We start from the raw sequence: 20,995 nt of genomic DNA on the forward strand, positions 1-20,995 counted from the left end.
GTACCACATGCTGCAAACCTACCTGGCTTGCTATTAGTTTGTGTCCAGGACTGCCTTAGAGGTGGGAGCAGAATTAATATGCTATTTAGTGGATTTCTGGTTCATCCCTGCTCAGTGTTTGCAATCCACAATTAGTACTTTGTTCCTTTGCGCTATGGGGTATATTAAAAATTTTAACCTAGGAGTTGACTGAAGGGTAACACATGAATAAGGTGTTTTTAGCCCTCAGGGCCTATTCTATTATTCTAATTAGTTTAAAAGATGCCTCCCAGCCCTGTGGTGGAGCAGTTTCATCAAACAGCTGGGGAGGGAGATGGGGCAGAGGAGAACTTTCAGGGACCTGCTCCAATCAGAGATTGGGGGGCACTGCGTACCTTGAGCTTCCGGAGAGGAGGAAGTAGAAGTAGGGGGTAGTGGAGAAAGCTGACATCATGTGCCCCCTGAGGAAAGTGTTTTATATTTTTTAATGGTGTTGTCAACACTACTGGAAATTTGGAAATTGACACAAATAGTTGTTGTGTAGAATTATAAATTTTTAAAATCATGAAAGTTCTTGGAAATCACCTAGTTCACCTTTTTTCTCCATGCCCTAGTTGTACAGGTAACACGCCTGAGGCTCTTCCATATCAACTTCTCTCCAGGTACACAGATATTTTGTGAAACAGTTGGAAAACTTACATTTGGAAGAATAAAGTGGGACTTTGCCATCCTCCCTTTTTAAATCCATTCTTCACCCAAGCAATCTTTCCAAGTTCCCCTCTATCCTTCTTTATCACCCTAGGATTTTGATAAAGGCCCATAGGCAAACGTTTCCATTTAGAGAATGATTTTCTGTGTTTAGCATGTAGAAAAATCATACATAGGCAGAGAATTGATGAAATAAATACTGAAAATATATTCACCTCATATTAAATATGTTAAAACTAAGATTATGTTCAGTTTCCATCTGTCAGAACTGACACATATATCTGGTAGTTGTGTATGCCCAAGTTGGCACTTTAGTCAAGAGAGTTAAACATAAATACTCTTGGATTTCTAAAATGGCAAGAGGGGAAGATTTTTCCACTGTCATTGTTATTCTGTGTTTTTGCTGTGTTGGTAGCTACTCATCTTGGTCAAAGAGTAGGAAAAGGAGTCAAGTAATTCCTACTGCTGCTTCTAGTAAGCCTCATTTGGGATTCCCCTTGCAGAGTTTATAATAATGTTTTAAGGTGGAAGTTAGAGGTTGAAATCAGAGGATAACAGAGCAAGACAACATAATTATTTTCTGCGGACACATAGAAATATGAGTAGGTAGTGCTTTATGTGTTTGGAGATGATTCTTCATGGCCTCAAACAGTTGGTCAAGTTACATAAAACTTCTAAAAAGCAAAAACATAAGAGCAAAATTTAGAAGGCTACAATTACCCAGTAGTATCTCTATACTCTTAGTAGACTAATTTTGCCACTACAAGAGTATTATCTCAGGAATGTTGTCATCAGGGTTTATTTATTTATTTTGAGAAGGAGAGAGAGGGAGGGCAAGGTCAGAGAGAGAATCCCAACCAGTCTCCACACCACCAGCACAGAGCCCTTTTTGGGGCTCAAACCCATGAACCGTGAAATCATGCCCTGAGCTGAAATCTAGATTCAGACGCTTAACCAGTTGAGCCCCCCAGGTGCTCCAGGGTTTATCATCCTTTTAAATGATATCTTATTATTTATTTACAAGAGGAGATAATATATTTGAGAAATTGACTTCATGTGTATTTACTAATACATATTCTTCTGTCTTTTGTGAACAATTGAGTTACACATAAGTAAACAACCTAACATATTGCTCAGGAAACACAAGGAATGCAGCGATTACAAAAGGAAACTGTTGAAAAATGCTAATTAAAGTCAGATGTGACAGAGGGAGTAAGGGCTCCTGATAGTTATTTTGAACATCCAGGCTTTCCATTAATTAGTAGGCTTCATCATCTCTAAAATGGAAGGTCCTATGACCAATAATTATAATTTTATATTTTACATATATGAAATACTACATTTGAAAATATTCAACTTAATTTCATCATTTTATTTGCATATCTTGGAACCACTTTAAATAGAAGAATATTGTGGGTTTTTTTTAATTCAAAGAGTGTTATTTAGGAATTAATAATTCAGTGTATGTTCACTCTTCAGTGATCTTGCCTCTGCTCCATATTTTCTCTGGATGGGAGATTATAGAATTCCTTATTATCTCCCCACCTGGCTATGTCAGGCATTTCAGTTTTGAATTCTAAAACGTGTTGGTAACTTTATATACTCTCTGCTATTTTATTTACCAGATATTAGAAATCGGGAGATAAATATTAAATGGTCATTACACCATAGTAGATAATCTTTCACAGGTTTAAAGATGAATACTAGGCATTTTTTTTATGTTTATCCTCATTCTTTCTTTAACGGACATGGTAAAGATTTCATGAGAAATTGTTTAGAGATATATACAGAGATGGTTGACTGCAACTGTTTTTCCATATGGCTTCAGATCACTGGAAGAGAAAAGTGGTTTTTTTTTGTTTTTTTTTTGTTTTTTCCCTCTAGAGGCAAGGACCAAGTTACAGATGGCTGATAAAACCTATTATATGTTTAACAGTATTTGGTATAGGACTGACTCTTCACAAATCATTCCCATAATTGCTCATAAATAGCTTTTTTCTTCTAAAACTTTAGATGTTTTTAAACATTACTGTCTTTAGTAATTTCTACCATCTTTAGTAATTTCCAGTGCAGCGATGTTTATGGTTCCATGAACTTTGGCTTTTTGTAACTGATATTTAACACTCCCAAAGGCCAAGACTTGGCCCTATTCCATTAGTAAGCATCATTTGCTTATGGTTACATTTTCTCCTGAAACATGGCAGCTCATTTCTCCCCACCCCCCCCCATCCTAACTTTAAAACTATTGCTTCGAGAAATTCAACTGGAGAATCACTTGGGAATTTAAAGGAATGAGCTATTGATCCTTCAGAAACGTTAGCATTCTATCTGTTTCTCTAACATCCAAAGATAATTTTCTTTTCCTCAGCTACTGATTTGTGGACGAGTAGATCATTTAATCTCTGATTTTTAGGCGCTTCAATTGTGAAGAGTGACGGTGATGACTTCCTAATTAATTCTGTTATTACAATAGAGGTCAGGGATTGGCCTCACAACTTGACTTTGCTTTTTATTGCCTAGCATGCATGCCTCAAATGGATTTTCCTCATTCTTCTGAGTTAAAATAGCAAATCACCCAAAACAGTACTCTGGTCCACTGTATTGCTTTTTCTAAGAAATACTTAAATATGCTCTAAATCTACAGTTACAGTAAGTGGCATTGGCTAGTGATTTGATTTGAGAATTGAGACCATGGTCTGGATTTACTCTTTATGCATTAACACAGGTCAGATGGACAGGGACTGCATTTTAAGTCAGTAATGGAAGGCTGAAGGCTGTCTTAAACCAATCATATCAGTTTTACCCATGACTGATTGATCCCCAGGGGCAGAGCCCTGTAAGCATTTGTCTTACATGAATGGACTCTATAGAGCCTGGAGTTTCATTCATAAAATGGAGACTGAAAGGAAACACACACACACACACACACACACACACACACACACACACACTTACTCTCTGGAATGTCCATTTATACAGAGCTGAAGGGTGTAGTGTTCCATCAGCTGCTGCTTTTGCCAGTTGACTGGAAGTAATGATTAATGCTCATTGGTCCTGCCTGCATGTAACCCAACACTATTTATGGCCTTGCAGTGTTTCTAATGTATAGTGAATGAGAAGACAACATTCTCAAATCTGAAACATAAACAGGAACTGGTGGGTCTGAATTCCATTCAAATATGTCATTTCAGCCACACAGTGTTTGTCTAACTTGGATTTTACAGGCAGGAAAGGGGGAAGGGAGGGATAGTCTGCTTGTGAGTTGTACTAGCATCAAAAAAGGGAATTAGAAGAGGGAGGAGAGAGTACTTTCATAGTGTGGGATTTTTAGTGTCTTTCTAAAGAAAACCACCAGGATGCTTAGGCCCAGAACTGCAAGTGGACAAAGTGATCTACAACTGTTTTTGTATGTGCAACTAAGATTTGAAATTAAATGGTTTAAGGATGCATATTTGGGTGTGTGTGTTTGTTTGTGTGGTTCATGAATGTGAACAAGAGGTAAGATAATATTATTTATTTTTTGAAAGTAGCTATTTGAATATCTACTTTTAAGGTTAGAATGTTGTTACAGGGTATTTTCTTTTGCACTTAAAGGATTTCTATTTCTTCAGTGAGTTGAGTATTTCATAGTTTAGAGGGAAAGGGAGGCTTTTTGTTTCTATGAAATACTTTTGCCTAACACATGAGGAATGTAATTGAAACATTTTCAAGGAAGTTTTGTCACCTTAAATAGATGGTTGTTTTTATCATGTGTGTGAGAGAGATTTTTAAGTTAATTGTTTCTAAAACTGCAAAATGTTACTAGGAGAGATATTCAAAGATAACTGTGCTCATAAAATTAAACACAACCAAGTGAATATACTATCATGTAGCATCATAGAAATTAAATAATAGCACAGTATTAAAAAGCAGCCAAGACAAAACTGAGAGAATGACACGCATGTGTCACTGTGATTTCTTTACCATTTTCTGAAATTTAGTATGTTTGAATACTCTATTCTGGTGACCTTTTTTTTCAGTGTGTGGGCCTCCACAGTGCACTGCTTCATCCGCATGTTTTTGTTATTCTTAGCATTCAAAAACAAAACCTCCCACTTTGTATGACACTGGAAATATTATACTGAATTCTGTGCCTGATGACTGTTTACTCTCTTTGTCATATCAAGTATGTTTTGTTGCCTCTTTTGTCCTCCGTTTCCTTATTTATAGAACGGGGCAAATAATTCCTCTACCTTCCTGTTTTTGTAAGGATTAGATATGATGATGTTTGTAAAGCTACTAATATATATAGTATTAGGGGTCCAGGCAATAATAGGGGATATCTTTATGATATGATTTTATCTGGACCTCTAGAGATTTCCTAAAAGGCTGCTAGTCCTGAAGTAAGATGCCATTATTATTATTTCTAATATTTACAAATACACTTTTGGGGACCAAAGGATAAGACAAAGTGAGAAAGATATTCTTATGTGAAGACGATCCAATTGTGCAAGACCAACAAGGTACTGAACTATTATGCTGTCTGCGACATAGTGAGCAATCATAGAGAACTTGATACCAGTATTATTCACGTTCGAAGCCAGTAGAGTAAATATCTGAATATTACAATGATCCAAGGAGAGATGAGAGGGTGAGGACAAAGCCATTCATGATGTGGTTTGCTTCAAATCACGTAGACTCAAGCAGAGGAACAATTCAGTATCAGAACTCAGCATTAACACTTTCACCTCTTCAGATTTCTTTTTTTTTTTTTTGGTGGCCTCAGTTTAGCGTAGCACATCTTTTCTTGCATTTTCTTTAAAATTTCTGTTAATTGTCAGAGTACAATAATATCTAATAAACAGAGTTACAATATTTCCTATCACTTCAATTTTATTTTTAACTCTAACTAAATAAAACCTTCACAGGCTTGTAAGACTTGGAAAATTGTCAGTCTGCTAGATCATATAAGCTAATCCTGTTTGAATCTGGTCATTATTTGTGTAGGATACTGTCCCCCCAAAACTTAAATGCTTAGAAGAGAAGTTTGCAGTTTCATAGGTAGGTTGTTCTATATTGTTCTTTCATGTTATGTAGCCTTTATGTTTTAAAAGTATCTGCAGATAAAAGCATTACTTTAAAAAAATACTTTACATGTACTGCGCAAAGCATATAAAGAACAATAGTTCTCCTTCTGTGCTCAATTCTATCAACAGTAGTCTCTGTATTTCCAGGCTGGGGTGGAAGAGAATATCTCTACAGATTTTATGTTATTAACAGTTTACTCAAAATCCCAATGAAAAAGATCCCATTTAAGTGTGAATGAGGTCATACTAAATTCATCACTGTCTTCCCCAGATTTGAGCCAACTCCAACTTTTTTGCCTTTTTTATATGAGGTTCAGCAACCTAAGATGTTACATCCACGTAGAGCTTTTGAGACTGACGACAAATAGGTCTTATAAAACTTCATTTTTTTTTTTTGCATCCCACTTGCCTTCTTTCTCAAGTGAATTCAGATGCACTCATCCTGAGTCTTATTTTAGAGTTAATTCTTTTAGATTTGTTCTATCATAGAGAGATCATATGAGTGTAAAAAATTCATTCCCCTTAGCATCCTTTGCAGAAAACTTTATAAAACATAATTTTCTCAATTAGCTACCTGAAATCTATTCATAGGGCAAGTAGAAATGCATAGTAAAAGGATGCTAGACTAGGGTATATGTGAATGCATTTGCATTTAAATACATCTTCATAAAGCTCCTGTTATTCCTGCACTCTAGAAAATCTTTGGATTTTGAACACCGTGCCAGGAAATGGGGAGAAACAAACAAAACAGTAAAACATGAAGTTCAAGACAGATAAAACTTTGGCAAGATACCTCATAGTGCTCATCTTTCTTGAAGGAGATTAATGTCTTTAGTTCTTGCAACACCTCTCTATTTCTTTAGGTAATAGTTACATGTGTTTTTGAAAAGCTTGTTTAAACTCCTGTGTATGCCTAGAATGACCCACACATGCACACATAGTTTTCATTCACTAAGTACCTGCTGATTTCAGATGTATGTCTGCACACATATTTCATCCCTGGACTTTAATGCGCCAGGTTTTCCGCCATCATCAGTGTTTAACAGACACGTTTAGGTAGACTTGATTTTGTCAAATCACTTCCCCAAGGAGTTAGTCAAGTGTATAAAAAATCCATCTTTTTCCATTGCACACTCATGTGAAAGCAACATCACATTAAAATACATCAAACTTATTCCTATTTCACAGGGGTTTCTTATTTACTCTCAGAGACTTGAGTGCTTAAGTTATCACACTGATGATTGCCACACGAATTTAAGTAAAAACCTCCAGGGAAAGAGAGGCGTTTCTTACTCCTTGCTCAAAGTTTATAGTATCAAGAATTTTCAGGTTTGCGCACTATTTGATAACAAACAATTTCAGCAAAGTGTATGGATATCTCAGATGGTCTTGGCAAATATTTGTCTCTGATCTGGCCTCATACAGCTCCTAGAAGGTTTAGGCAAACTGTGCCCTGAGGGGATTCTTCCTTTTGTACCCCTGGGCAGCAGTATGCAAATACACAAATCGGAGCAGGGTGTAGCTATGCCCTGTGCACAAATTCAAAACTCCACCTTGTGGTCCGGCTTTTGGTAAAGCTCCCCAAATCAGTGCTGTGTTTCCCACTGTGGCTTGGAAATGCAAGAGAGAGAAAAGCCAACTTGTTCATTTGTTCTTAAGAAACCTGCATATCTTTTTTTTTTTTTTTTATTTTTTTTTTCAACGTTTTTATTTATTTATGGGACAGACAGAGACAGAGCATGAACAGGGGAGGGGCGGAGAGAGAGGGAGACACAGAATCGGAAACAGGCTCCAGGCTCCGAGCCATCAGCCCAGAGCCTGACGCGGGGCTCGAACTCACGGACCGTGAGATCGTGACCTGGCTGAAGTCGGACGCTTAACCGACTGCGCCACCCAGGCGCCCCAAGAAACGTGCATATCTTAAAGGCAATTTTAACAGTGTTACTAGAGGTGAACACTAAGAAAATCGGATAGTTTGGGGTCTGTGTTTACTGTTTTTCCTAACTGCCCCTACGTTAACTAGTGCATTAAAAGGACAACTGTGCTTTGGTGCTTTGAATTTTTGTAGCATACTGATCACCCTCCCCTGAGCTCATCTGTGACAAATTATAGCCACTATAGTTTCTGCAAGCTGGCGGGGCCTGTACTATGGTCATGTCCTAGTGCTCTTTGATCCATTGGTTTCAAAATAATACAAAATCCTTTGTGTTAAATGAAGTTTACATAATTCAATTTACAGATTAAATTTAAGACTTTTTAAACCAGTCACACAGCAGCAAATATTAGGGCATAATACTGTAGAAAGTAGCTCAAAAGAGATACCTCCGAATATTTTGAAAATGTAACGGAGCTTCTCACTTCAACCTGAGAAGTCATGAGTTTGTAATGAACTTTAAATCAGCGTATTTTAAATACCATGGGTTTATAGATTTGTGAAGAATATCACTGAATAAGTATACGAATAAGCAACAAATCAATCTTCTCAGGTAACTGTGTTAAGAATAGCCATTTAAGATGCAAGAATAATTTCACTATGTAATCATTTTTAATTTTAAGTGCTGTGGTTCACTCACTTGAAACACTTGTGAAGGTCACTTAAAAATAGTTTCTGTTTTCAATGGTAAGCACCATATCCTGAATCCTCCCTGTTGGCACTAAGTGAAATGTTGCACATATGGTCCTCCCAAGAACCCTTTGAAGGGTGTCGCTTATAATTCCCATTTTACAGATGTGGAAGTTGAGTGTTTGAGATGTGAAATAACTAACAAAATGTCGTAGTCCCACAAAATCTCAGAACTGAGGTTCAAAACCAGGTCTATTAGAAGACAAGATGCACATTTGTAATCCGTGCTGGTCTCCTGAGCCTAAAATTATAACCTATGGACACCTAATAGAACAGCACAAATACGCTATCATAGTAACGTTTGTGCATGGGTTAAACTACATTTTATGATCGCTGCTGAATTTTGTAAGCTTTATCCTATGAAAAAACATGAGTGTATACGTATGCAATGCCTCCATTCCCTGCCACAAAACATTTGCCTTTGAAGTCACCGCTTAGCTACTTTGGATCTTGGTTGAGCATTTAGCAGAAGTTAAAATGTAATGCCAAACTTCATTGGTTGGATTTTTTATTAGATAAGGTAGAAATGAAAGCAGCAGGCAATTTAATTAGCAGTAATTTTTCTGGGCAAGTCATTACTTTGATGAACTTCAGAGCAATGTTTATGGCTCCTAATTAACCATGTTAGTCATTTGATTGAATAATCACTTTGGAAATGTTTCTACAATTTGATTAGAGTCTGACCCACTCTGATAGTCATAAATTAACTGATACCACTTTAGGATAACATGACTTTAGTTACTTTAGGGGAATAAACTCCTCTTAGCTATATTTTTTCAGGCTTCTCTGGACTGTATAAAGGATACTGATTTTAAGGATAGACTGGATTTAAACACTGTTAGCTGGCATCTCAATTTCAAGAGCTAGATGTTAATTTTATTTACTCTGGAGTATAATAAATAGTATTAAGAGTGGGAAAAACACACGTATATTCTTACATATGTATGTTTTTTTCTAAGCTGCCGTTCCTTGTTTTTCTTAGAACCTCGACATAAGTTTCGCCTCTGGAACTGTAATGGAGGTCCTGGCTTTAGCCTTATTAGAAATTATTAATTTATTATGGGATTTAAATTAGTATACTTTGAATGTCACAGATTAATAAACAGAATTTATGAAAAATATTACAGAATTAGTACAAGAAATAACAAATCAGCAAGGTCGATAGATACATGAAAGTTAGTGAAATGATCAAATTCTTTCTTTGATGTCAAATGTCCAAGATCATGCTTGTTTTGTATTATGTTATTTTGTTTTATAAGATATTCCTTCAACTTTGAATAGTGGGTTTCTTATAAGTACTTGCATTTCCTCTCCTCCTCTCCTTCTTCCCCTCTTGGGAGGAAAGACTACATTTAGTCACACTTATATATAATAGAGTTTAATCTATATGTTTTCCTCTAGCTTCAGAGCCAGCCAGCTGTTTTTACAGCCATACTCCAGCTGGCCAGCAGTCAGGAAAAGTATTTTGTGGCAGGGTGTCAACATTGGTATAACAAAATTCTTACCTCTAAACAGCTGCTGAGCTGATGGCAGAGTCATTAACACTGTCCCTTCTAGGCCCAGCTGCTTCAAGGGTCCTATGCCTGGCAATAAATCAAAATAACGTTAAAAATTAATCTGAAATACCACTGGTTAAAAAGTATGGATAAAATGGATTGCTAACTATTTGGTAACCCAGACGTTCAATCACTCTGCAACCCCATGATAAATCTCCTGATATCAAGAAACAAGATTAACTCTGTCTTTTGTACGGTCAGAATTCTATACTAGATAATGTGTCATGTAAAGAAGGCATGGTATACTAAAATGTTTGATAATGAGTTTTATACGGTTTTCAACCCCAAAGCTGTTGATTTCTACATACTTTTAAATGTTAGTGCTCTAATGAATTGCTATTGAGATATATTTGACTAGGGGCACCTGTGTGGCTCAGTCACTTAAGCATCTGACTCTTGGTTTCAGCCCAGGTCATGATCTCGGGCTTTGTGAGTTTGAGCCCTGAGTCAGGCTCCATTCTGACAGTGCAGAGCCTGCTTGGGATTCTCTCTCTCTCTCTCTCTCTCTCTCTCTCTCTCTCTCTCTCTCTGTGTGTCTCTCTTGTCTCTCTCCACCCCTCCCTTGCTTATATGCTTTCTCTCCCTCTCTCTGAGTAAATGAAACTTAAAAAAATATTTTTGACTAAAACCACATCAACTTTTTTCTGTGAAAAAATATCTGATATTTTGGTTGACATTAATTACCAGGCAATTTTTGTTTTTTTTGTTTTTGTTTTTTTTTTTAATTGTATACACTTTAAAAAATGGAACATTCCAGACTGAGAAAGAGTGACCTCTAGGCCAAGTAAATGGTGCTGATTATCTATTATAACATTAAATTCTATGGATGGGTAGTTAAGAAGAGATGAGGGTCTTTAAATCCCACTTCTTTTAAGTGATCTTTATTACACGTTCAGAAATCATGTACTTACTATGAGTGGTGGAATGGGGGGACACACTCTTAAATAACACATTTGTCGTGTGTTTTATAAGTTTATATGTGTTCAGAGTTTCAAAGACTTGAGTATACATACAGAAGATAGAATTAGTTTAGTCACATATATTTATACCCTCCTATAGAATCTGTATATGTTATATATAGGCTTTGGTCCAGGTTTGTGGGACCTAAAACATAAACTTTGTGGAATCTTCTGAAAGAAAAAGAAAATGAAATGGCATATACAAAGTTAGGGGCAGGACCTCAGGAGGGACTCCTGTAAGTGGAGGATCCTTCCTGAAGCTATAACTTCATTGGCTTCACCAGACATCAACCTCTGATCAAGTGAGTGAACTTCTTTTTTCAGAATCAAAGAACTTGAGCCTGTAGTAGATTGTAGATAACATCTGACCCGACCTTTATTTTATATAAACTTGGACACAGAATGGTTTTTCTAAAGTCATGTAGCTTTGCTAGTGGTAAATAAAGCACTTGAATTTTAATCTTTTGTCTCCTAATCCATATTTTTTTTTCCTTTTCCCCCTCCCTAACCTAATAAACAGCCATCACTAGGACTCAAGTTTAACCATTAACCAAGTTTATTTTTTTGTAGTTTTTCAGTGATGAGTTAACTTGGTCAGATAGGCAAGGCCTCACTCCTAGGGTGATAGTGGTATTTGCTACGAAATTGTGGGATTTCTGTTCTCTAGTCTCATTGGTTTGGAGTATGACCTGTGTGCTTAACAAAAGAAAAAGTTAGTGATACTTTTATTTGGGGCTGAAAATAGCAATCACCTTGAAAGGCTAGACTAATTTTAAGAGATGTAGCAATTTTGGTGTTTTGTTAATAATTTCTACCAGTGTTCATGAAATAAACTATGAATGAGTCTTTTGTTGATCTTTCCTCTAAATACCACGGGATATACAGATATATCTCATAAATGCCCCCCAAACGTATCTTAACTCATTACACCATTTGTTTCAAGGCTACTCTCCTATTCATGTGGGATTGCAGGAGAACCACTCTTCCGCAAATGTGGGTAAAGCTGTGAATTCACATGCCTGTCGAAGAGAGTCCGTGTTCACCATTTCTTGTGTGGGCCCTGCCTGAAATGTTAACTACGTGTTGACAAGCTCTTCTCGTGGAGACTCATGTCAGTTTCGGTTATTTTCCTCTCTGCACTCTGTTCACTGGTAACCACACATTTTCAGCTCCAGACTTCTCTTTGACCGGTGTTGTTTCTTCTTTCAGAAGTGCCTAGCTGCCACTCCATTTATATGAGGCAAGAAGGCTTCCTGGCTCATCCCAGCAGAACAGAAGTTAAGTTTTCTATTATTGAAGTTCCTTGTAAATCCTGTCAAAATCAGATGTGCCAAAGATGCAATCATTTGATTATTCATTCTATTTTATGGGGAAAATCACTTATGTTCCCTAAAGCACTATTTTAAAACTTTATCTTTTTAAAGTAAAAGGAAGATGTTTCAGGTCATGTTATCTTGAATTTGGTTGTTAACATGAGTCATGTGCATGTAAACAGCTGAAAAGTGGACTTCTGTGTTCTTTCCGCCCCCCCCCCCAACAACCACATTCTTTTAAAATAGAACATGTGCTTTATAGATTAGCCCATCTTCCTACTCTCTGTTGAAATGTATCTTCGAGGAATGTCAGTTTTTCTTTACAAATTTAAGTCTCTGTTTTGAAATAAAAGACAGGAGATATAAATATATTTGCCTTTAAATAAACTGGATTTTCATTTTCAGACAAATAATAGTTAAGAATGGAATTTCACATAAGAGGCCTACAGAAGGAACTTTTATTATGGGTGTGTTCATGGTAAACATGGTGGGAAAGCTTTGATCTAACAGACTTTGATACCTGCAAATTAGTGAATAAAAAGATCTCTGGATACATTCCCTACTGAAGTATTTCTGGAAATATGTGTGTGGTTCTTATCGTAATGCTCTTTGTCCTCAGTAAGATGATACAGATGCATGCGTTTACATTAGGTCTAATATTGGTTGTTTTGTGTAAGTGAGATTGATAGAAGTAAATCCTTGTATTTAAAGAAGAGTATAATGAGCTGGTAAATCAAAAATATTTAAGGAATGCGATGTAATTAGTGTCACTACTGTTGTTAATGTTACGTACTCACGGTACAGACCAATACATTTGAGAAAAAAAACTGTGATTAAATTGTATGAAATTTCTTACTGGCGATCAAAGACAACGAGAATTCACTGAAGGTCACAGTCAATGACATGGGGGAGAAAATGACCGTTAAAGCTGTTGATCTATTTTTTTTTTTCCTGTGGACTTAGTTTTGTTATAGGAAAAAGGAATATTAAACATAGAATTAAACTGTCTTGGCTGTTGGAGATGAAAATATGAGAAGGTTAGCCTAGCTAAATATTTCTCCCAGGAAGTAAGGGGTAGACTGAATGTGTTTCAGTTTATCAGGATAACCCCGTGAGGTAAATATAAGTAATTCATCTTGATTTCCTTCTTGTCTCATGAATAACAAAACTTGGAAGAGAATGAAAAAGGAGATTGTAATTTCTAAGTTTGCCAGTGTTTACCTGCTCTGTGCTTGGGTTAGTAATGATATAAATGTCTGTCATATATCACTGTGCTAGGTACTGTTCCAAACTTGTGTATATTAAATTCTTATCCTGACAACACCCCTTTAAGATAGGTGATTTAGTATCACGCCCATTTTATAGGTGAGGAGACAGAGACACAGAGGCTAAATAGTGTATCTAAGGTCACAGAGCTGAAAAATGGCAGAGCCCTTTTCTACCCCAGTTTTTGTGTTAATGGCTCTTTTTTAAATTGCTTGTGAATTTCATTTCTATCATGAATAAATGTATCCTCTTTCTCCCCACAGGCTGTATGTTTGAAAAGGGCCCCAGGCAGTTTTATGATGACACCTGTGTTGTCCCAGAGAAATTTGATGGTAGGTTTTTCATTGTGCTTCAAGTTTGAATTTTTCTAAGAGGGAGTGGAGAGTTCACCCTCAATTCTCCTGAAAGAAGGTGACATCTCTACTTAAAGATTTCTATGCACATCATTTGTGATGTATTCAACTCTTGCTAAACTTTACCTTTTATAAATTCTCTCTTCCTTTCCTTATTCGGAAGCTTTTTGCTTTTGTCCTAGGAGAGATCTCATTTTGAGAGTTATAACCAGAGTATCATTCTTGCTGAGCTTTGTGTCCAGTAAGAGGGGTCTTTCCATTGCCCTGCTGAGCACATGCAGCTTGTTGTTCGAGATTTATTGAAAGCTGATCCCATAATTAACAAAGCAGAACAGAAAGCATGCTACTGTGGATACGCAGATGACTAATGCAGTCTTCTTCCTTTTATTGTTCATGAAAAGATGCATTATGGAGCACAGGAACAACATAGCTGCCCATTTAGTTAGTGATTGTTAGTCCTTTTTGTTCTTCCCCCCCCCCCCCCCTCGGGAAGATGTTCATTCCTAATGTGCCATTATTTTGTAATTGCTTAAAATGGAGTCAGGAAAGCATTACCTTTTTAATATCACTCTCGATTGCAGTGAAAAGGTTCCAGATTTTAGAAGAGAGTGTCAAGTGAAATAGAATTTCTTCTTTCTCAACAAAGGTGGCAGAAGTCAGCATCTACGCGGACGCTTGGGTATAAAGTGAACAGTTCATTGGTTTAGTGGTTCTTCAGAGTGGGCTCCATATTTCCTGCTTTGATTGTTTAACAGGAAATGAGCAGGGACCCTCTGATTAGCTGATTGCACAAACTTTGGGGATCATGGCTGTAATGACTTGGTAGCGCTCATAAGTTTTTAATTGTTGTTATTTAAACAGCAAAGTGCATGCTCAGATTGCTTCTACATCTCTAATTAGTTGCTTGAACACTACTCTGTTCCTGAGGTTTTTGCTACTCTGGTCCTTCGCAGAAGGAATGATAATTTTGGGAAGATCTTTTTCCTTAATCTTGCTTTAAATTGCTAAATTCATTGAAGGTCACAGGGTTAAGCTCCAGTAGGGGTCACTTTTTTGGCCTTATTCTAAATAGATACTGGTTTTAAGCTTCGAAGTTCAGCAATGTGATAGGTGTGGAGTGTCACAATTCTTAAAATACAACCTTTTTTCTTCAGACAGAGCATAACGCCTTTACTTTTTGGAATGACCTTCATCAGGTTTTTTTCTTCTTTCTTTCTTTCTTTCTTTCTTTCTTTCTTTCTTTCTTTCTTTCTTTTTTCTTTCTTTCTTTCTTTCTTTCTTTCTTTCTTTCTTTGCTTCATTCTTAGTGAGCTTAACATTTTTAAAAATCTTGATTATCAGCATGGGCATATAAGGAAGAAAAAATAGCTCAAAACTATCAATAGGATTACGACATAATCTAAGAAGCCTAAATCACATGAATGTCTATTTTGATTATTCATTCCCTTTGACTTTTAAATATTCTCAATTTTGTACTAAGAAAGGCTTTTTTGGAAAATAATATTTATTACTTTTTTTTTGTAAGGAATAGACAGCAAAAGAATAGAAAAACAAAGGGTTATTTTTTTTCATCGACAAGGCCAGTACGGTCAGTAACATTTATAGGCAGAAACAACCTAGAGATTATAAAATTTGACAGGGTTTCACTCTGTATAATTGCTCAGTTACCCCCATGAAAAAATTTGAGTCTCAGAAGGAAAAACTGAGATAAATAAAACTGTCATTGAAATCAATATGAAGAGACACTTCTGTATTATCTAGCTTAGACCAAAATGACATAATGATTTTTAGCAGCTATTGACTGAATAATTTTATTTTGGTTATGGTTTTTAAAGTGTTGCTCTTTTCGTGATTATTTTAAGAGGTGTGTTGCTGTCTACTAACCAAAGGAAAGTTTTAAGAAGCTTCTGACTTCGCCTGCTTTATAATTCACACTAACTGTGAATAGATTAGCTTCAGTATATTCTGTCTGAATTGCTTCTATCGTGGAGAAGAGAAAGTTGTGCATTAACAATGATATGTCCGTAGGGCCCTAGACATTCGTTCCCCATTGTGACCAGTTCCACATATTTTAGGGGTAGGTGCCTGGAGGTAGATATAAATAATCAGGAGTTATGACTGAATTTTTTGTTTGTTTGGTTGGTTGGTAAAAGCAAGATAACTGACCAGATTTATGCCAGAAAAATTGTGGTACTAACACCCATATTGCTGTAATATACTTAATAGGTTTTTACACTATGTATAAATAACAAATAAATGTAACACAAACCAACCTTTCTTTTTTTTTTTAATTTTTTCTAACGTTTATTTATTTTTGAGACAGAGAGAGACAGAGCTTGAAGGGGGGAGGGGCAGAGAGAGAAGGAGACACAGAATTGGAAGCAGGCTCCAGGCTCTGAGCCATCAGCCCAGAGCCTGATGCGGGGCTCGAACTCACGGACCGCGAGATCGTGACTTGAGCTGAAGTCGGACGCTTAACCGACTGCGCCACCCAGGCGCCCCCAAACCAACCTTTCTTGATTAAAAATATAGATTTACAGAAAGCTCCAGTATGTATGTTTTCAGATTGCACTTTTAGAAAAAGACTAGTAAGCTAAACTCACATGAGTGAAATGCAAGCAAGAGATGAAGAAAAACAAAGAAATTTTTATTTGCTGCCAGCTAAGAAAGTGGTAGTGCCCGTATGAAGGTGTGGAAAAGGATGGTATGATGATAATCCAATATGCCCTGATTTCCCTATGAGATTTTCCTAATTTATATAATGTACAGATTACTTAACCCAGCGTTTAAGATGCTATTAAATTTGCTTTGAAATATTTGCATTAAAATTTGCAATAGTTTGTAATGTGCAGGTCAATGAGATATTACACATTATAGTTTGCAGAATTTAATTTGTACAAATAAAGTGCCCAGAGCTTAAAATTGATTACCCCTCTTCAGTGTTGCTTAGAGCAGTGAATAATGTCATTAGCATTAAAAGCAAAAAGAAGTGTGATTAGACGGTATGGTTTTTAAAGAGATGAATGAAAACAAAAGAATGGTTATACAAAAATGTTATAAGTAAATGACATCTGTGGATTTATTCTGCACCTGTGTGCATTTATTTTGACCCTTACATGTTATATATAGTTGTTTGTGAGTTTGTACAGATTCTCGCTTTACTTCAAATCCTTTAATTGTTTTAAAGCCCTGTTTAGCAATGACATTACATTTCACAGACACCCAAAAGTGGTTGTGTTTTAATCATTTTAGCGATTGACTTAATGTAAATTTTATATAAATGTCATAATATTGCTAATAATCAAAACTTAAAACCTTTTCAATTTAGGGGACATCAAACAGGAGCCAGGCATGTATCGGGAAGGCCCCACGTACCAGCGGCGGGGGTCACTTCAGCTCTGGCAGTTTTTGGTAGCTCTTCTGGATGACCCTTCAAATTCTCATTTCATTGCGTGGACTGGGCGAGGCATGGAATTTAAACTGATTGAGCCCGAAGAGGTGGGTTTAACAGATTTTTGTTTGGAAAACCAGATATGTTATAATATTGAAGAAACATATATTCGATCAGTGTGCCAGAAACGTTTTTGTTTGTTTGTTTGTTTGTTTGTTTTACTTTTAAAACTTTAGGGAAACCTTCTAAATTAGAAGGTGGGCAAAAGAAAAAAATGTATCCATTTAAACTAAGAAATGAATATGTTGCACACTTTTTCCAGTTGAATACCATCCTGTGGAATTGATGAAGAAAAGTAGCCAGAGCATCGTTGGCATAAGACTTGATTCAAGAATGCAGTCTCTAAGAGAGCATCTACACTGGGGATGTTTGATGATTTTTGAGGAGGAGAGGGTGTATGTGAAGTTCAACTACTTTTGCACATGAAGGGATTGTTCTTGAGTATTAGCATTTGTTATTTGGATAATCTTAATTTTGTCAAGGTGTCAGAGAGGGACATTGAGAAACCAAAGTCATGTGCCAGAGGGAGCGGGGGAGAAATTGCCGTGGGGGGGTAAAGGCCCACAAGAGCTGCAGTAGGAAGTGCTCACTCCTTCAGAGATGCGGGCCTAGGAGGGACATTGCTTCTCTTTGATTTTTGGGGATACCTTTTCTAGGCAGCCGGACTGTGTACACCCCATGAGAAAGTAGGGATTAAGTACAAAGTGTCACCGTAATACCTAAGAAATTGCCAAAGTGAGAGAATTCTAGAGAGATAATATGGATAAATGGAACACACTTTCAACTACCTGTTCACCTTTCTTACTGTCGCACACCCCGTGCACAGACAAATGGAATGTTTTCCGGAAAAACGTCTCAGTTCAAGTTTTATTCTCCCCAGGCCTAGTTTCAGACTTAAAGCTACTATAATTATTATGGCATAACCCACCAATTGCATTTTGGACCTCTATAGAAAGGTGACTTTTGTATGAAATGCTTGTGTCTTATTAAAGGTGCTTTCTCTGCTACTTTTGAAGTTGACTTTGGTTTACATTAGCCAAGAAAGCAACGGAAGACTTTCAGTTAACATGCCTATGACTGATCATTTTGGCTGTAGGGTTTAAACACCTCAGAAAGATTGAAAAATTTCGTAAGATATCCAGCTATTTTTGAACCCAAGTGATTAGTTTCTCATAGACCAAATATCTACAACCTAGGATAATGGGCCTATGCATCTTAAATTTTCTGCCCTTTGAAAGCAGGTATTCATTTATAATCAGATAACATGTCGTAGTTTGATATCCAGAAGATAAGTTACCTTTCTTATTTAAGAGATTATCTGATTCAAATATGTATTAAAAGAAGTTTGAAATAACAGGAGCTGGTTAGCATAATTATAAATCTACTTCAGATTATAACTCGTGCTTGCCGGGTTAGCTTTGCATCTCCATTGCCCTACACCAAACACACATACAAATTTCAGAATTTGAAAATATCCATTGTCTAGTATGGGCTAAATGTTTAGGTGTTTGAATTTCCATAGTGTGTCTCAAGCTTACTTTGGCTTTCAAACGAAATTCATTTTTATGTAGATGTACTTAAATGATGTAAGCTAAAGAACTGTAAAAATGTGAAGCACTAACAAATTGAGACTAGAAACACTTAATGTAAAGTAACTTGAAAGCCCTTTAACGTGATGGAAGTGTGTGCTGTTCACCTCATCGAACATGTTAATAATCACTGAAGAGTTGGTTCATCGGAGAACTGAGTACGTGCAATAGGAATTTACATCGAACAGTTATTTCCTTCTACCTGTGACTAAAATATAGTACTGTTAACTGTGGGCACCCCGTGGTAGAGTAGATCTCTAGAACTTGTTCATCTTGCATAACTCATCTGCGTCTCATAGGCATATTGGTATGTGGCACTTCTCTTGATGAATGTGACACTGAGTCAGTTAAAACATCTCTAAGAATCGGGGCACCTGGGTGGCTCAGTCGGTTAAGCATCTGACTTTGGCTCAGGTCACGATCTCATGGTTTGTGGGTCTGCGTGGAGCCTGCTTCAGATTCTGTCTCCTTCTCTCTCTGCCTTTCTTCTGCTCATGCCCTCTCTCTCTCTGTCTCTCAAAAATGAATAAACATCACAAAATTTTAAGAAAACATCTCTAAGAATAAATTTTACTGTTTTAAAATACCTACTAATACCCACTTGTGCTGAGAATTACCAGGCATCCTCAAAATCAGACTCTGCTTATGGTATCAAAAAAAAATCATCTTTCTCTCCCTAGAGACTTCCACTGTGTTGTCTTAAAGTTGGTTGCAAGTTTTTTACTTTCTAGGGACATCCTGGTGAGTTTCTTCATGAGAAGCATTTGTAAATGAAAAACTATTCAGAGGTTGTTGTTTAATTTAAGGAAATATTAATAGTTCATTTTCACATAGTTACAAACAGGGAGAGAGTCAAACAATAAGACACTCTTAAATACACAGAACAAACTGAGGGTTGATGGGAGGGTGCGGGAGAGGGGAAAGTGGGGGATGGGCACTGAGGAGAGCACTTGTTGGGATGAGCACTGGGTGTTGTATGTAAGTGATGAATCGTGGGAATCTACCCCCAAAACCAAGAGCACACTGTATACACTGTATGTTAGCCAACTTGACAATAAATTATTTAGAAATAATTTTATTTAGAAAGCATTGCTTTCATTTCTTACTGCCACCCTCCCATTTCACTACTGCTTAGAACACTTGCATTAAAATAAAGTTGATCTTTGGAAAATTAAGATGTACCTGCTGTGATGACCACTTGGATATGTCATCATGTCCCTGTTGCATCACATTTCTCTGCTCTTAAAAAAGTAGAGGGATGCTTGTGGCTAAATTACATCGTATGTTTATTTAGGGAATACAAATTAAGGAGGTAGAAGATAGCAAGGATCAGTATTTTTAAAAGGAAGGAAAAAAAAAAAACAAACCCTGAGGAAAGCCTATTGCTAATAAAATGGAGAAAGACATGATCTCTCTGAAAAGCATTCTATTTTAGTGTATGGGACCCAGCAACAACTTGGAATTTCATAGAAATGAAGGAAAACACTAACTCTATTAGCTAATGCTCTCTTGGGGTCGCCTAGGTATGCATGACAGCTGCAGTATCTGCTCAGACTAATAAAATATGGAAATTAACGAGAACATGGTTGTAGCTGGGGTAGAAAAAGCAGGCTACGCTCTTCAGTATAATGCGTCAGCCAGCCCAAGGCGGTGGTGACGCGGGGGAGGCGTATACATTGAAGAAGGGGCTTTTCTTGAAAACCTCTCCTCTGCCACATAAGTTGCTCCTCCAAAACCACATTATAAAAAGTTCTGAGATTTTTCACTAAACAACAAAGTGGACATTCTGCTTTAGAGATTTTTGTTTGTGGACTTGTGTACATGGTGACCTTTTCCACTTCCTTCTTATTTTTAGTATGCAATTACTGTTGTCTAAGTGAATGCCTAATTTGCCAGTTTAGTATTGGTTACAGTTTTATTCTGATGCTGCTTCAGGCAATAAAAATTATTTGCAGTTCAGATTATGAATTTGTATAGTGTTTCCTCTGCTCCACATAAAATGCCACTTGTTCACTTTTTTATTTAGTATCAAACAGGGTATTTTTTCCTTTAGTTTATCATAACCTCGAAAAATACCTTTACAAAGAGATCACTAAGCTGTTCTTGATCTATGGGTTTTATCTGAAAAACTA

The 20,995-nt window shown here is 36.7% G+C and overlaps 1 protein-coding gene across 10 annotated transcripts in view; it reads left to right on the top strand.

Moving 5' to 3' along the window:
- ETV1 (ETS variant transcription factor 1) overlaps nt 1-20,995 on the top strand; it is a 91,933-nt gene that overhangs the window by 61,628 nt on the left and 9,310 nt on the right. For all 10 annotated transcript variants that reach the window (XM_040472554.1, XM_040472549.1, XM_040472548.1 and 7 more), the window contains 3 exons: nt 12,101-12,169; nt 13,734-13,802; nt 17,152-17,321. In XM_040472554.1, coding sequence (XP_040328488.1) covers nt 12,101-12,169; nt 13,734-13,802; nt 17,152-17,321 — 308 coding nt within the window. The remainder of the gene's footprint in view (nt 1-12,100; nt 12,170-13,733; nt 13,803-17,151; nt 17,322-20,995) is intronic.

The sequence above is a fragment of the Herpailurus yagouaroundi genome, unplaced genomic scaffold (genome assembly GCF_014898765.1).
Source record: "Herpailurus yagouaroundi ecotype Mexico unplaced genomic scaffold, PumYag 100, whole genome shotgun sequence".
Lineage (NCBI taxonomy): Eukaryota > Metazoa > Chordata > Mammalia > Carnivora > Felidae > Herpailurus > Herpailurus yagouaroundi.